The 17,798-nt window shown below is 42.3% G+C and overlaps 1 protein-coding gene across 4 annotated transcripts in view; it reads left to right on the top strand.

Annotated features, from left to right (window-relative positions):
* The window catches only part of cnih3 (cornichon family AMPA receptor auxiliary protein 3), a 150,890-nt gene that overhangs the window by 16,813 nt on the left and 116,279 nt on the right, over positions 1 to 17,798 (top strand). For all 4 annotated transcript variants that reach the window (XM_079526503.1, XM_079526500.1, XM_079526502.1 and 1 more), the window contains exon 2: positions 8,474 to 8,542. In XM_079526503.1, the coding sequence (XP_079382629.1) occupies positions 8,474 to 8,542 (69 nt within the window). The remainder of the gene's footprint in view (positions 1 to 8,473; positions 8,543 to 17,798) is intronic.

Here is a 17,798-nt window from a genome sequence, read left to right as displayed (position 1 = left end):
ATTATTTTGAACATAATTCTCTCAGCATTGAGTGAGCAAGCAGCTTCAATTATTGTAGAAGTATAAAATAATAAGAAATGCCATATGCGATTTCCGAAGGGACTTCCATCCTCCATTGACGTCCATTGATATGTATTGCATGTAAGGGGCCTCGGGAAAACCCCCACGGGAAAACTGACTGAATGGGCAGAATTGATGCATGCTGGACAACAATCACTATTGACAGCACAGAAAAATGCACACCAGCATTTGAGGCAATGATGCATATTGACATAAATGTTATTGTTTATTTTCTGTTTTTAGAATGTAATTACAATGAACTAGTTGTGATTACAGATGCATTATGTGCTTCTAATGCAGTTGTTAGTGTTTCCTTAATTTCCTGTGGACAGAAGAGATTTCCTTTTTTTGCTCAGTCTAGTTAACCAATATGCCAGGGCAGTGGCGTGCACAGACATTTAGAGGGGCAGGTGCTCAAGTTAAAAAAGGGCACCTTGTGCAGCGCGTGGAACCGGCCGGTTGCCTTAATCTATTTTGGGCGGGAACCCCTTTTGGTGTTAGCATTATGTTATGCTTTAGCTATTGAAAAATAGCAGATCTACAAGCTCATAGCGCGCCACCGAGTGGCGCGCTATGAGCTTGTAGGTCTGCTATTTTTGAAAAATATTTGAAAAATCCTTTTTTTAAAGGGCACATTGCCAAAAGGGCAGGGGGTGCTCTAGCACCCCCTAGTGTCTATCTGTGCACGCCACTGTGCCAGGGGTAACAACAGGGAAATGCCCTTCTCCATTTGTTTCGCCGTCCACCAAGGTGCTGTATGTGTGGAGATACAGGCCTAAACATAATGTGAGCGCTTCAGGTGAAAACACAGACCAACCCCCTGCACACATCTGTAGCCAATGACCTCCACAACGTCTGCTGGAGGGGGGTTTGCTGGTTTCATGTTTCAAAAGTAGCGGGGGTTGGGTTTCAAAAACTAACACGAGGAAATTAAACACAGTCAGTGCTGTTTCACAAATTATAGAGCATGGAGAAAATGTGTCACAATGTACGAATAACATATCTTCTCTCATTCTATTTCATAACTCCAACACCCCCCCCCCCCCCCCCCCGAACCCCTCCTCCGTGTTGCACCCCATCTCAGTTAGCCTGAGGCTGGTCTCGCTGCTAGTGCTTTCCTGGCTCACTGTACTGCTTTCCAAAATTCAGCATTAATCCCCAAACAGGGTATTCCCTTCTATTACATCACCAGTCCCTGCAATTCAGCCATGTGTCAGAAGCCTGCTTCGTGCCAGCATGGCAATTTTAGCAAGCGTTAATTGCCCCACTTCACATTACTAAACATGAACTGCCACAGATGAACAAAGACTTGCTCGGACGAGGACGGACCGCCTGCTATCCTTGATTGATTCAGCTCCGCCTGCGTTATAGCGCGGGCTAAAGACTTCTCCCCGTTTGTTAAGGTCTGGAGCCGGGGACAGCAATGCATAAATATCAATCTAGAGCCTTTCAGTTCTCAATTGCCTGAATGCATATTACTTGGCGTTGCTGACAACAATCTTCAATTGTGTTCCAAATTAGTAGTCCGAGGTTGTTGGGGAAACGGGTGAGTGGAAGATTAACCCACTTCGAGTGTGTTTTAAAATCCTACTGAATAATTGAGACGAGACACTGAATAATTTAAGTGGACCGTGTAGACTTTTACATTGGAATCGATGTTCCCCAGATTGCTGTTGTTTTTAATGCAATTATCTCCATATGAATGCCTTCGAGCGCTGTAGCTGCAACATGGAAGGTTGCATGTTGGGAAGCATGTTGTAGATTAGAAGGTGCCGTACATTAGTTTCAACTGACAGATGCACAGCACAGACATGCAGTGCTAAACGTCTTGTATATGTACTGTATGCATGCATACGTTAAAAGACATTGCATATTTTGTCTTGCTCACACAGCAACGTTTCAGTTTGACGGCAATGTCAGCTTTTTCTCGTGCTTGAGAAGTACATTGGTTCACAACAATGTGTGTACAGTACACGCGTGCGCGCGCACACACACACACACACACACACGCACACACACGCACACACCTTTCAATTGACTTCCACCTCTGGATAACCCATACCTTTAACCTAACCGTTAATTTAGCCCTAATTCAAATCCTACATTCAAATCCAAATTCATCTTCAAAGACTGTCCTCATTTTTCTATCATTGAAATACACACACACACACACACACACACACACACACGCACACGCACACGCACACAGAGTGTCAGTCGACCGGCAACTACAGAGTCTGTGTTGAAAGACTGTTTATCCACAAACAGTGTGCCAAGCGTAGCAGAAGGTGCCAGTTTGCCGTTTCTGCCAGCCAACCTGGACTTCAAAGCCACTAAAGCAAACGTCCACCTCAAAACAGACTGTGCTTCGGGCCAGACGGACCCAAAGCTATTGCACAAATGTATTCCATTTGCAAAGCCACTGTATTATTCCATGCAATTGCAGATGTCAGATCACTAGCTTTAAAAGGAATTCCGTTGTGTTTTTAAAAAAAAAGAAAAGAAAGAAAAATAACAGAAATCCTCGGAGTAAGAATTCTGTTTTAGGGTGGATTTTTGCTTTAACCCATTTTAGGCGGGAACCCCTCTTGGTGTTTTAAACATTATGTTATAATTTAGCTATTGAAAAATAGCAGATCTACAAGCTCATAGCGCGCCACCGAGTTGGCGGCCAATTACATATATTTTTGGGGGTCCTTGACATGAAATATTGGAAACTACTGACATAGAAACATGGGTTTTTTCAGAAAACTGTCAGGATGTAGAAGACATTTTTAGAATCTGATCTCAGGTCAAAATGCTTTAAGCCCTATACAGAAAATGTCTGGCAACAGTAAATAACCCCCCCGTAGAGTTTGACTCGTGTGGCATACTACATCATTTACATATAATATATATGTATATACCCGGCATATTATGCTGGGTATTTGTGTTAACCCCCTCGTGATGTGCAATACGTCACCCTAGCTTTGGTGTTTACAAAGTGTGTGTGTGTGTGTGTGTGTGTGTGTGTGTGTGTGTGTGTGTGTGTGTGTGTGTGTGTGTGTGTGTGTGTGTGTGTGTGTGTGTGTGTGTGTGTGTGTGTGTGTGTGTGTGTGTGTGTGTGTGTGTGTGTGTGTGTGTGTGTGTGTGTGTGTGTGTGTGTGTGTGTGTGTGTGTGTGTGTGTGTGGCATACCTTTGTGCGCATATGCACTGCATAATTATACAGACCTACAGTAGGTACAGTACATGGACAATGCACGTGCACACTAAAAGTCTGTGCACCGATGTACTGTATGTATGCATCCATGCAAGCAGTGTGTGTATGCTCACTTGCGATGCATGCTTGCATACTGTGCATGCGTAGTGTTTGCTATGGGGTTTATGCAACCATGATAGTGTGTGTGTGTGTGTCTCTCTCAGTGTCTCATGTCTGCCCATGAGCAACGGTCCAGAGACTGCCAACACGCTGTAACAGGGCGAGCAATGAGCCAGGATCTTTCCACTGGGAAATAACACGGAGCGCCTGCCTGTCAGTGTGTAGGCGAGCCTGGGGAAATAACCCTGCACCATGTCTCTGATGTTAATTCCCCCCTCTCCCATAACACACACACACACATACTGTACATGCACATACACTAACACACATGTCATCGCTTGCATTATCTCTCTCTCTCTCTCTCGTTGCCTCTTTCTGAATCTCTCTTTCGCTGTCTCATTTTAATAGCTGTGATATAGTTTATTTCTTTTATGTGCCACACAAACTGTGCAGTAAATCTGATTTTGTTGGAGGGCTACTGTATACGCGCTACGTGCATGCGCGTGCATACACAAACGTAGTAATCCAATTTTCTTTTTGAGTGTGACATATGTGACGTGTGCATGCACACGCGCACACACACATACCGGTACACACACACACACACGTGCTTGCGCGCATAAGGTAGTAATCCATTTTCCATGCACAGCATGAGGCATCAGTACAGTATGCATATGAATACTCACACGTGGGCACGACCCCTGCTATTTTCACATCTTGCTCTTCTGCTGCCACATGGCGGTCGCCAAGGACCCCCTGAAATCTCAGTTGCTACATTAAATATACTGTAGGAGAGATAGATGAACCTACGATTTGAATAGTCATTCCTATATAGCCTACAGTACCTTCTCTGATTGAAATACCGTCTAGCCGGTGAAATTATAGTAAAATGAGCCACTTTCAACATCCTATTTTATGAGGCAAACATTTTAAAAAATTGTGAAAATAGCGTAATGCAGATGGGCTCGTTCTGCTATTTGTAATAATAGTGCTGAAGTCGTTTAACCCATTTTTACCTGACGTCGATTCTACAAATGTCTTCTAAATCACGACAGTTTTCTGAAAAACCCATGTTTTTATATCCGTGGTTCACAAACATTTTCATGTCAAGGACCCCAAAACATGTATGTAATTGGCCGCCGACCCCCATCTGATAACATGTTGTTCCAGGGACCACCCAGAAGCAAAGGTTTGAGTTAAAAACGTTCGCTTTGCACCACATTTTCACGATTTTTCAAAAATAGCAGACCTAAAAGCTTGCTATGAGCTTGTAGATCTGCTATTTTTCAATAGCTAAAGTTTAACATAATGCTTAAAACACCAAAAGGGGTTCCCTCTCAGAATGGGTTAAAACTGTTCATCATTTTGCTGAGGATAACTGTAACCGCCTCAAGGACCCCTGGGGCTCCCCGTCCCCACTTTGAAAAACACGGTTTTAAAGGTTAACATAGCGCATATATCACATGACCTTCTCCAAGTATGTAGGTTGAATTGAAAAAAGGGTTGACATGATACTTATTAGTTCAGCTGCAAAACAATGCTAATGAGGCTGAATGTCCGTACAGTACAGTATGTCCATCTACAATAAGTCAATACACCTCAAATCACTAACAAGACCATGAAAGGTCATATTAGATCTCTAACTGAATATGACACAATATGGTGCAAATTGGTCCAACCTCAAGAATGTGAATTAGGCCTATTGCTTATCACTTTGGTGTAAATGTAGGCATTTAGCAGGAATTTAGCAGACGCTCTTAATCCAGAGCGATTTACATTAAGAAAGAACAAAACAGCATGGCAATACATCACATACAGTACATAAAAAGTAGTTTTCATGAAACATGCGTAAGCTAAGATATATAAAGCTAAGATACATGATTTCTAAACCTTTCATGGCAGAAATAAACGTACAGTAAATAAAGGGTACAGTATTTGTTAAAATGTCTTTTTTTATGTGGATACGCCCACCAGTTCATTAAGTATGCCTGGTTTGCCTGGTGGGTGGTGATGGGTGGTATTCCACCTTAACTAAAGCCGCACCCACAGCTGTTGTTGTATGATAATGATGATAATGAATTTATTTGTATAGCACATTTCAAGACATAGTCACAAAGTGCTTTACATTACAGGGTAAAAAATAAACGACAACAACGTAGTCACAGCTACAACAAGATAACATTGAATGACAGCAAGCACAACATGAAAGCATACACACAAAAATAGAATAAGGTATGCAAAAAGAAATTAAGAAAAGGCCTTAACGTAAAGGTGGGTATTTAGAAGGGATTTAAAACATGACACAGATGTTGCAAGTCTTAAATTAATAGGTAGGGCGTTCCATAGTTTGGGAGCCCGGGGGAGGGGTTAGGGGAGGGGATGATATTCTGTTTTTTTTCATTGGCACGTTTGACTGTCAACGTTTCAGCCTCCAGGAAGAAACCTTAAATACAAAGGGAAGACATCATTGCACATAACAACCACAGCAAGTGGTCTAATAAAGTACTGTCACCTCATAAACACATACAACCAAAATTGCCAAAATGCTAAATGGTTGGTATTCAACCCTTGCTTTGAGTTGCTTAGTGGAATATGGATGATTGCAGTCTCCCACATTAATAAGGAAAAAACAACACATATTGGCCATTGTTACACTTTATTAATTATAGGGAACTCGGTAGCTTGTGGAAGATCCTTACTCAGCCACAACACTTGGCATGCCAGGGGTGGTATCTCTCTCACAGGCAAGACATAACCTAGCTGTCATCATTGAAGCCAATCTCAATGCAGATATCCGGACAGGGCTGGACTGGGACAAAAATTCGGCCCGGTCATTTTCGCGTGATTTTGGCCCAGACCGGCCCACCACAAACAGCGCGCAGATAGCAGAAACTCTACCGCCCACGCCCACTCCGTCGAGGCACACACAAACAAACAAGCCCTAATACCACCACTTTTACAGAACAACATAAATGATACAAACCAACAGACAACTACACAACCCTTTTGTAGAGGGTTTATTTGTCACTCACTGATACAGGTACAGTGAAATTATCATGATGGCACTGGCAGAATGGCAGCAAGCCCAGACCTTTCCTGGTGGCCTGCCGCCTATTGGCCTGCCTGCCTGTCCAAAAAAAAAGGGGGGAAAAAAAGGGTTTTTTTTTTTTTTATCATGGCGGCCCCCTATGGTCGCGGCCCACTGGGAATATGCCCGGTACGACCTGTGGCCAGTCCAGCGGCTCCAGCCCCGTATCCGGATGAGATTCTGGAGCCAACGCTCTCCCCCACAGAGCCAGGATCATCACAGAGTACCTCCAGAATTTGGGAGTGGAGAGGATGGAATGGCCTGCCGTGAGTCCAGGTGTCAACCCAATTGAACACTTGTAATTGTACAGCTTGGTGCTGTACATGTTAAAGCTCATACATAGTCTGGATTTTCGTTAGGTGACCACCGAACTACAACATGACGTCACGAGCCGCGGTGAAGAGCAAACCACCGCCCCAGCCCTTCTCTCTGTTTTTACTCACCACCGCTCAACTCCGGTGGTCAGCTCACCACCGGAGCGGTGGTCACCTCACCACCGAAAATCCAGACTATGAATGAGCCTTTAGAGTGACCAATAAAAGGCTGACTTGCAACAAATCCTGGTTGAGGAATGGGATGCCATCCCACAGCAAAATGTGTGTAGATTGGTGACCAGCATGAGGAGGAGCTAGGTGCCAACCTGTTGCGGCTGCATTTGGATATTCCGTGCACCCGCTACTGTTTTATTTTAGATTTGTCCTTATTACTGTGGGAGAGTGCAATCATCCAATCTGTGGCAGTTCACCCTGCCACTGAGACTGAAGTTCACAAACAGGGTTTGAATTATTTGTTGCAGAGAATTTATTTTACTTTATATATTGTGTGTTGATTGACTGATTGTTGACTCCATTGTAGGGAACAACTACCAACTGGGTGTGGTGGGGAACATGCCAACTTTGGATTTGTGTAACATAGGAAAGTGAATACTAATTATGTTTATTATATTATGTGGATATTTTTTATGAGTAATGCATGACACTAAATGTGTATTGAGAAATGTATTGTCTCCGGACACGGTGAAATTAATTTAATTGTGGATCCAGTTAGGATTTGGTATGGTCCAGTGGGAGGGGCTTAGCCTATAAGTAGGGAGACCTGCCACTGCCAGGTATCAGTCAAGGTAGGACTGTGGAGGTTATGAGACCGAGGCCAATTATTTCCAGTTCATGCTGTAAATACTTGTTTCATTTTGACCCTTGGATGTATGTGTGCAAAAGGTGAATAAAGCAACCACCTCGTCTCTGTAGCAAGGACTCTCTGGCCATCTTTTTCAATCATTTTCCAGTGTTTTTACAGTTTTCATCAGTGCCTTCCGGCCTAACATACTACCCACACTAGGCAAAGTGTGACACAATCCACTAAGCAACTCAAAGCAAGGGTTGAATACCAACCATTTTGGAGAAAATAAATGGGGGTGCAACCCACACGTCCTTTTTTTACTATTTTGAAAAAAGTTTTTGAATAGTTCAACTAGCAGATCTACATTGACACGTTGTGAGCTTGTAGATCCATGCTAAACTTTCTTTGCATTTTTTTTACTATTTTGAAAAACATTTTTGAATATAGTTAAAATAGCCAATCTACAAGCTCACAACGTGTCGATTTTCAAAATAGTAAAAAAAAGGCAAAGTAGATTAGTTTAGGGATAAGGTGTTTAACATGGACAAAATATAGAGCCCAACTGGAAAGTCAGGGTGATCCAGTCACATCACCCCCTGGGGCCTCATTTGGTTTTTCGTGGCCTCATTCATGAGCACTCGTTCATATTGTGGTAATGTGCTCAGAGGCACAGCAAAGAAACATGGGCTATCGTTTGTTTTTTAAAAAAAAGAACAAATGTATTTTTATTTTTTGTGTCATTTAAAGAAAAAGGAGTGCTACGTAACAGATATTGATTGTTGCTTTTTAAATCATAATTAATGTTATAAAAAGCATTGTGACTGCAGTTTGAAATGATGGTGCTCTGCTCAGACACTCTTCTTCTCACCATCTCCTCTCTCTCTCTCTCGCCCTCTCTCACACACAGATAACAGCTTTTGATGAGCTCCAGGCTGACTTTAAAGTACCGATTGATCAGGGAAATCCACTTCATGCGGTAGGTTTTCTCTCCTTGCTCCAAGCTACTGTACAGCACTGTACTGTACATCTACTGTATACTGCATGGGTTAGCGTGTGCTGTGTGTGCGTGTGCTTCCCATTGTGCGTGCGTGTGTGTGTATGCTTTGAAGAAGACTTTGATCATTTTACCAGAGGTATAACTCATAGCAACACTATGCCACAAGACTGTCTATTTCTCTCTCACCCTTTCTCTTCTTATACTACTCGAATGCACTTTTCCCATCTCCTTTCCACGCTCTTCCTCTCTGTCTGTGGCTTGTGTCTGCTTTCATTTACATTTTCCTTTCTTTTCCTCTCTTGCCATGTCAATCTTTCTATCTGGCCCGGGGACAGAGATTATGTTTTTGCCCCTGTCTGTGTGCACTGTGGCAGCATGTCTGTATGTCTGGCTGTGTGTGAATTCTGAGCTATTCTCGCAAACCACTGTACCAGTCTCTCAATTAAACTAATTAAATTCAACTCAACTTTATTATAGTGCTGAATCGCAACGAGTATTCTCAAAGTACACTATCCGTAGAGCAGATGCCTGACGTTGTCCCCACCAGCCTGAGAAAGCATTTTTGCGATGGTGCCAATGAAAGACGTCTCTAAACAATGCAGACTCAGAGCCAAAATCAATTTCACTGAGGGGGCCCCACAGATGTCACTGTTTGCTGCAGAGACATGATTCTTTCACCAAATTAGGTACACATGATCTCGGGTGTGATGTGATGAGCGTCAAATAGCTTGATATTCCATACTGCTTGCATGTAACTGGCTTTCAAAACTATCGTAATGGAGTAACCTTCCAAATCACTTTAACTTCTGTCCATAGTGTATACCACAAATTCAAAAAGTTCAACCATACAGGTCATAGCTCCAACTCACGACTAATCCTGCATGGGTAGGTCACCCAGCTTGGCAGAGATATGTGCTCTGCGGAGCACATATTTGGTTTATTTCTAGTTCTCTCAAATGTTTCACTCACCTGCTCCCTCTCTCCCTCCCTCCCCTGGCGCGGCAGTGGCTCAGGGGTAGAGTGACCGGATGGGAGGTTCCCAGTTCAAACCCGGGCTCCCCCAGAGTTAGTGTCGAAGTGTCCTTGAGCAAGACTCTGAACCACTAATTGCTCCCGATGTGCAGGTTGGTGCCTTGCTTGGTTTCCTCCGGCATCGGTGTGTGAATGGGTGTATGAATGGGTGAATGTAATGCACAATCTCTGTAATCTCTGGATAAAGGCGCTATAAAGTATAAATGCACCATTTACCCCTCATTCTTTTTCTCTCCTGCGTGCGTGCGTGCGTGCGTGCGTGCGTGTGCGTGTGCGTGTGTGCGTGTGTGCGTGTGCGTGTGTTTTTTCGGTATGTCTGTAGTTTATCTGTGTTCTTTGGTCTCTCTATCTCTCTCCCAACTTTCTCTCTGTGTCGACATTAATATTAAATTAAGCAGCTGGCATCATGCTGGTATTGTGCGCCTGCCTCTCCTTAATTCCTGACTGACAACCGGCCTCCTGCGCGCTAACGAAAGGCCAAAGCATCAACTATTCATGAGGCTTCATCTTAAAAGGACAAACGCTGGAATCCAAACATAAATTAAATAGGAGCCCGACCAATATCAAAGCCATACAGTTAGTTTCACACAGTTTGTATTCACATACTGACTAAAAGCGGTCTTAATCTGCTGACTTTTTTAGTCATTTGCTAAACTTTCGCTTGTTTGAAGAGGGGTGTAGCATTTTAAATTAACTTGTATAGGCCTATTACCGTTTCATAAATAAAAGGCCCATAATAAAATGTGCTCACAATAGCTTATTACTTCTTTTCAAAGACTATCGTCTCTATAAACAGTTTATGCGGGTCTTTAGGCTGCAGTAACTGTGAGAATCATGGATTAATTAATTAACTACATGAACCCTAGCTTCCTGGGCTGAACGCTGTCTTAAATAGTCACATAGTATAGGGCAGTGGTTTTCAACTGATTGTGAACGAGGGACCACCACTCTGACTTAGAATCAACCTGGGGACCACTGTTGTGTTGGGTTAACACTTGCTATGCATCCCATGTGTATACACATCCCACTGTTTCTCAACCGTTGACTACTACTGGTAAAATGTCCTAATAATAATGACTCAACCAGACAATCCGGTGCACTTCCCCCTTCTTGAGATTTTAACTCCCTTTTTCTGTTGAATTTCTTGAACTCCACTCAGTAAATGACTACATGGATGGACTCATCATAGGTCACCAGGTCATTCAGTTCACGGTTTCTCAACTAGTGGAAAGAACATTTAAAATCAACAAATCCTACATTACTAAATGCATGGTCAGGGACCACATGCAATACCTCCACGGACCACCAGTGGTCCACGGACCACCAGTGGTCCACGGACCACCTATTGAAAACCCATGGTATAGGGGACTCCACAAAGTATATATCTGCTGTCGGGAAGAAACCACCTAACTCCAAAATGTTCATTTTTAGGAAATTAAGAAAACCTTATATTTTGAAAACAAAGCAATACTGCCTCATCAAAGTTGGTGTTGTGACTTTATATATATATATTGTCAATTACTTGCATGAGAGGGGCAGAGGTGGTGGAGTTAGTTGCTTTAGCAGACAGTTTGAGGTCCCAATGCCAGCTTGTTAGCCAGGATTGTGCTGAGTAAAGAGTATGAGGAGTTAGCTGCATGGCAAATTAGGCTAGCATGGAGCAACGTGTACAAACATTGGACTCCACACATTATAGATATAAGGTAAATACTGAGTGAGTGACATAAATTGATTGGTAACACTACCTATTTCTATAACCGAAATACTGTGTAAGTTAAAATATACTGCATGATATTAAATTAATGAGGCACTTATTTGACTTTATTGTCAAACGTGAAGTTGAAGTGAAGTGTTTTGACAATTTGGGAGTCTCCTTGAATCACCCAGAGGTGGAACATTCTATTTTACAATGCATATATAGTATTTTGCCCATCAGTCAGACCCGTTTCATTCACTATTTTGCCTTTGCAGTTTCTTCCTGTTTCATCACCCAAATGCAGGCACGTAATATGAATATTATTGCTGCTATAGTGTAACGGTTTAAAATATAGCAGTTCTGTTAGCCTCGGTACGCAGGCTTTAATTTTCGTTCGCATCCGCTCAAAGAATGAAAGCTTGGGGGAAGGAGATACATTTCCTGGTTGTCTCCGTTGTTCTACACATAGAGTAATAAAAGGATAGAGACTGAACTGGAGCGACAGCACCCCCCCCCCCCCCCCCCCCCCCCTGCTATTAATTTCAGTGGAAGTTGACCAAATGCGGAAGTGCAACCGAGCGCTCAATGTTAAAGCCCAGCTGCAGGGGGTTTCCTCAGCATAAATCCACGGGTCCGCCTGCAGTTCACGCTCCAACCACTAGGGCCGAGTGCTTCAGCGCTGGAGAGCCTCACTGGGGGCTTGGTTCTACCAGGGAGGGGAGGGGTGGACGATCGTTGGACCAATATTGCTCCATGCGACCCACCCCTCTAGACCAGAAAGCATGCTGGCTGGGCCAGGCTACAGATCTGCAAGCTCACAACGCACCACTTAACGATGTGTTGTGGACTGTACATCGGCTATTTTCGAATAGCTGTAGTATAAAATAGGGCTTAAGGGGGGGGAACTTCATTCATTTAATATTTAGATATTTGATATTCATTTGATCTAACACACCCAGCTTTCCTATAAAGCCTTGGGACTCAATGTAAACATATGTGTTCATGGTTCTGGTCACTAATTATTGTCCTTAAAGACGTAGTGAAATGAAAAATACGTTTTTCACACTTTTAGAGCATAACCGTGGTCATTACGGGCATAGTACATACTACAATTGATGCCAAAACAATGGGAAAATTTCCATTTTTGTTTTTTTTTATATCAAAAGTCCATCAAAATCCAATTTTAATGTCTTCCCTTGAACGTTTCCGTTGATACAGTACGTGATGACATGTCGAGTCCCGCATGAATAAAAATGAAGCTTGATTTCATTCCCATGCTGCGCATTCCTCCAACACACAGCTGATGTTGATTACAGAATTACTCCGTTATTATAATCTCATTCAAGATGACATCCAGACAGTGTATTACTCATTTTAAAATTAACCAGCACGCTAAAATATGTATCTGAAAACATCATAGGTTAGAAATAAGCCACGTAGTAGCTGCATGCTCTGTATCTGACTTGTAAAGTTTTGTAAACAAACAACTCCAAGCGCCGCGAAGCTACGACCCATAGCCTGAAGGGATGCAACACTCTGATTGGTTCAGAAGCATACAGGCAGCCTTCCGTTTTAGACTGAAACTTCACAAATAAAATTCCCCAAAAGCCATTGCACCCCGTCGTTAACAAATGGGAAGACCTGAATACATTTTTCGATTAGGTTTGGTGGAGTATGTGACTTTGACTTATTCAAACCCGTGTTGGATTTAGTAACTGTAGTAACCATGGAGGCCCGGGGCGGAGATCTCCGTCAAGTTCAAGGTCATGGTCAAGTGCCCAAGCCGGAGATTGATAAATAGGAAGGAGATTAATGATATCAAAACCGATTGCATTGCTCTAGAGCCTAGGAGCGCTTGTTGCCCATTCCGATGACGTGTCAAAAAGTGACACGTCATCGAAAATGTTCTAATTCTGAAAAAAGATCCTGTGTTAGACGGCGCTCAGCGGTCCAGTCGCTAGTCGCGATTATTATTACCTCCCGTTGTTGTCGATCGACTCTAGAGTGGTGTGGCTATTGTTAGCTGCTACACAGACATGCACACCAACTTCCGGTGCGCTGGTAAAAGTGGCCCGGGCGCTATAAATGATGGGCACATGGATTAAATGGATTAAATAGGTCCGGGCAAGCAAGGTGTTAACTGTAACTTTAGTATTTAGCAACTGTGGAACTGTGAAACTGCTTAACATATTTAGGAACTGCTACAGTATAACAAGGGAGAAAAAAGTTGCACAGTTAAGAAGGACAGAACAAGAACAAAAGCCTGATGGAGAGAGAGAGTTGATTGCTGAGAGAGGATTTCTTAAGAGAGGCAAGTCATCTTTTCTTTAGACTTTGAAGACATGTATGAGACCAGATTTCACCACTCTGCGGCACTTTCATATCTTGTTATATTTGCATATCATTATGCGATCCAGAATGTATCAAATAATTCAATGGGGAGATGGGTACTTAACACATTTTGGGCGGGAACCCCTTTTGGTGTTAGCATTATGTTATGCTTTAGCTATTGAAAAATAGCAGATCTACAAGCTCATAGCGCGCCACCGAGTGGCGCGCTACGAGCTTGTAGATCTGCTATTTTTGAAAAATCGAAGAACGACTGACATAGAAACATAGCTTTTTCAGAAAACTGTCAGGATGTAGAAGACATTTTTAGAATCTGATCTCAGGTCAAAATGTGTTAAGGTTCTGTCACATTATTATCTCCTTTTTCATCATTCTCCATTATCTCTTCATTGCTTGCATTCCCTTCCTCACTCTCTTCTTTCTTATTACTTCTTAACTGACCCAGAATTGTATCCATGTTGAAAGGAAATGACCAGAAATACATTTCTTTCTTTCTTTCTTTCTTTCTTTCTTTCTTTCAATTCACAATTTTACAAGTTAGGCATTTGAGCAGACGCTCTTAATCCAGAGCGATTTACATTAAGCAAGAACAAAAAGCATGGTAATACATCATATACATGAAAAGTAGTTATCATGAAACATGCGTAAACTAAGAATGTCAGTGGAATTTCTTTCTTTCTTTCTTGCTTGCTTGCACAGCTATATGCATCTACTATATGCATCTACAGTGTGCGTCTTATATTGCTCAGCTTAAGTGAATCCAACAACATTAATGGCAAAACCTTTGATCAAATGTCTTAGGGGTGAATGAACAGGGTCAATGATGTTTATTTCCCTTTGTTTAGCTTTTGTAATACAACATTCTGCAACAATCGTGAAGCAGTTGCGTGGCGACTGTGTGTGGCTGCCTCCAGGTGTCACAATAAACAATACAGATTTATAATTATGTTAAAGGTATATTCAGTGATTTCACTTAATTCAAATATCACTTATTTTTTCTTATTTTTTGGATAATCCTCCCTACTATAAAGTGTGCTGACCATATAAGGAGTTCCTCCCTGTCCCCAGTGAGCCCCTGGGGTCAAAAAAACCCTAGTTTCGGTTTGGGCTTTGGGTGGCAAAGCCTTCATCCAATCAGGATGAGAGGGGCCTTCCTCCAATCATGATCGAGTGGGGCTGGCCTTGGTGCACGTGCTGTTGGTCTGTTGTACTTCCCCCACTGTAGAGCGTGTGCATGTGCACATCTTGTTACCGGGTGGACCGGGGTTTTTTTCCAAATCACTGAATGCTCCTTTAATGTCGGTTAACAGTTGTGGCCGGCTGTCTAATCTAGTTGAATACCCCTGGTATGCAGTGGTAGATTTTTCTGTCCACAAAATGATGGTTAAGTAGTCCTATGGTAGTGTCGGGACTTGCATGAACCACCATCTTATGAAAAATGAAAGACAGGGTTGTCCACATATTCATTTTTCAAGCTGCTGTGCTACAAAATGGAACCAAATACACGGAAGAAGCACCTTTTGTTTGCTCCTCCAGTCAATTCCCTTCCCCTATTAGCACATACTAGATGAGTGACATCACTGTAGATTACAAAAGAAAATACCTGATGTCTAACCCAGCTAATTAACTCATATTTATCTATTAACCCATTTAATAGATCTACAAGCTCATAGCGCGCCACCGAGTGGCGCGCTATGAGCTTGTTGGTCTGCTATTTTTGAAAAATCAAAGACGACTGACATAGAAACATAGCTTTTTCAGAAAACTGTCAGGATTTAGAAGACATTTTTTAGAATCTGATCTCAGGTCAAAATGGGTTAAAAAACAAACTGCTTGATCAAAAACAATTCCTCTTTAGATGGAGCTAATGTGGCTGCAGTGGTTGAGGAGAACTGCAGTAGTGAGTGACACTGTGGCAGGCAGTGGGGCGAACTCAGAGGGAAGGTTGAGGTCGAGCAGTGGGCGGCAGAGAGCTAACTGAGGACAACATGAATCGACATCCCTGTAGAGAACCCATGCCCCATAGGAGCTCAACTGAGTGTGTGTGTGTGTGTGTGTGTGTGTGTGTGTGTGTGTGTGTGTGTGTGTGTGTGTGTGTGTGTGTGTGTGTGTGTGTGTGTGTGTGTGTGTGTGTGTGTGTGTGTGTGTGTGTGTGTGTGTGTGTGTGTGTGTGTGTGTGTGTGTGTGTTGCATTGAACCTAATATGATAAGATTTTCAAGCATGTTAGCTGCTGTACATAAATATAAACCACACAACATGAACATTTCACAAGAAGATATATCGCAAAGTATTAGAGCTGTCTGTCAATAAGCGCCGGGATTTCTTTCAAAATAGGAGCTCGGGGTGCCGGGCAGATTATGGCAGCTTTTACTCTGAAAGACCCCCCCCCCCCCCCCCCCCCCCCCTTCCAATCCGTACAAAAACCGGGAGGCATAAGGTTCCGTCTTTACCTCACGATGTTACAAATAAAGTTTTTATATCAAAAGTCCATAAAAATGTAATTCTTCCTTTGAACGTTTCCGTTGATACAGTACGTGATGTACTGATCTCGAGTCCCGCATGAATAAAAATGAAGCTTGATTTCATGTGCTTCCTCCAAAACACAGCTGATTACAGAATTACTCCGTTATTAATCTCATTCAAGATGACATCCAAGATGACTTTGACTTATTCAAACCTGTGTTGGATTTAGTATGTCGCGGCTCTTCACTGTATTTAGCAACTGTGGAACTGTGGAACTGTGAAACTGCTTAAAGGGGAAAACCACCCATTTTCAACATTTTACTATGTCATTAATATACCTTAGAGCTGTTGTGTGGAAATAATAAAAAAAAGTCCCCCCATTCTGTGTTTCCTAGAACTGTAATTATGAAAAAAATCATTAACATGGTGAAACACATCTTGATGACATCATCAAGATGTGTTTCACCATGTTAATGATTTTTTTCAGACCTCTAGTTCTAGGAAACACAGAATGGGGGAACGTTTTTATTATTTCCACACAACAGCTCTAAGGTACATTAATGACATAGTAAAATGTTGAAAATGAGTGGAATGCCCCTTTAACACAAATAAAGTCTATATCTAGAAGCGTTACTATTCCAAACGAGAGGCTTGTTGAAGTCAGAAATGAAGACAGAAGTAGTGTACTCTCTGCTGCCCCATCTGGCGGAGTCAGGTTAAGAAGTATGCCCATCTGGTCAAAACCATGGAGAGCTCCCTCCATGGATTAGGAGATACGAGGCATTCTTTCTGAGCCGTAAAGGAAGTGAACGGCAGCGCGCATGCAGGAGAGGCCAACCCCCCAAAAAAGTTTTTGTTTGATATCGATAAAAAAGCGCTAGGACGTGTGTACACGTCCACTGGATCCATCCATGGATTAGATATGATGTTTGTACACGTCCTGCGGTCTGCACACAGTTCAATGTTGAAATTGAGTGATATATTAACCTTTAATCGCATGACATAACCCATTTTGACCTGAGATCAGATTCTAATAATGTCTTCTACATCCTGACAGTTTTCTGAAAAAGCTATGTTTCTATGTCAGTGGTTCTTCGATTTTTCAAAAATAGCAGACCTACAAGCTCGTAGCGCGCCACTCAGTGGCGCGCTATGAGCTTGTAGATCTGCTATTTTTCAATAGCTAAAGCATAACATAATGCTAACACCAAAAGGGGTTCCCGCCCCAAAATGGGTTAAAAGGCATATTATGTATTGAAATATAACTGTGTTAATAGTTTAAAAAGAAAAAGAATAAAACATAATAAACAAGCCCTGAAAGTTCTAACCAGGAAATCACAGCAGTATCATGTGTGAGATTCTTGAAAAAATATAAAAGGTTAAGCTTTGAAAATATTGTATTCGGATGTCCATTTGGTGCATAATCCTGTCGGACAGAAATCTCCATATTTCAACTTTTTTATGTTTTTTTTTTTCATCACACAAAAGTGTGAGGGAAAATAGCAGCTAGATCTACAAGCTCAAAACATGGAACATTTTCAGCTTGTAGTTCTTTAACTTTATAAAATAATAATAAAAGAAGGAATGTTTTGGATATACAAGCTGGTTTCCACCCCACAGCGCCGATATTTAATCCACAATGCTGCTTCAAGGAGCTTCAAGGTCTACTTCAAGGAGAGACAGCACTGCAGCTC

This window comes from Electrona antarctica (genome assembly GCF_951216825.1).
Source record: "Electrona antarctica genome assembly, chromosome: 17".
Taxonomy (NCBI): Eukaryota; Metazoa; Chordata; class Actinopteri; order Myctophiformes; family Myctophidae; genus Electrona; species Electrona antarctica.
The sequence above is the reverse complement of the archived record's forward strand: the minus strand, read 5'-3'. Positions and strand labels throughout refer to the sequence as shown.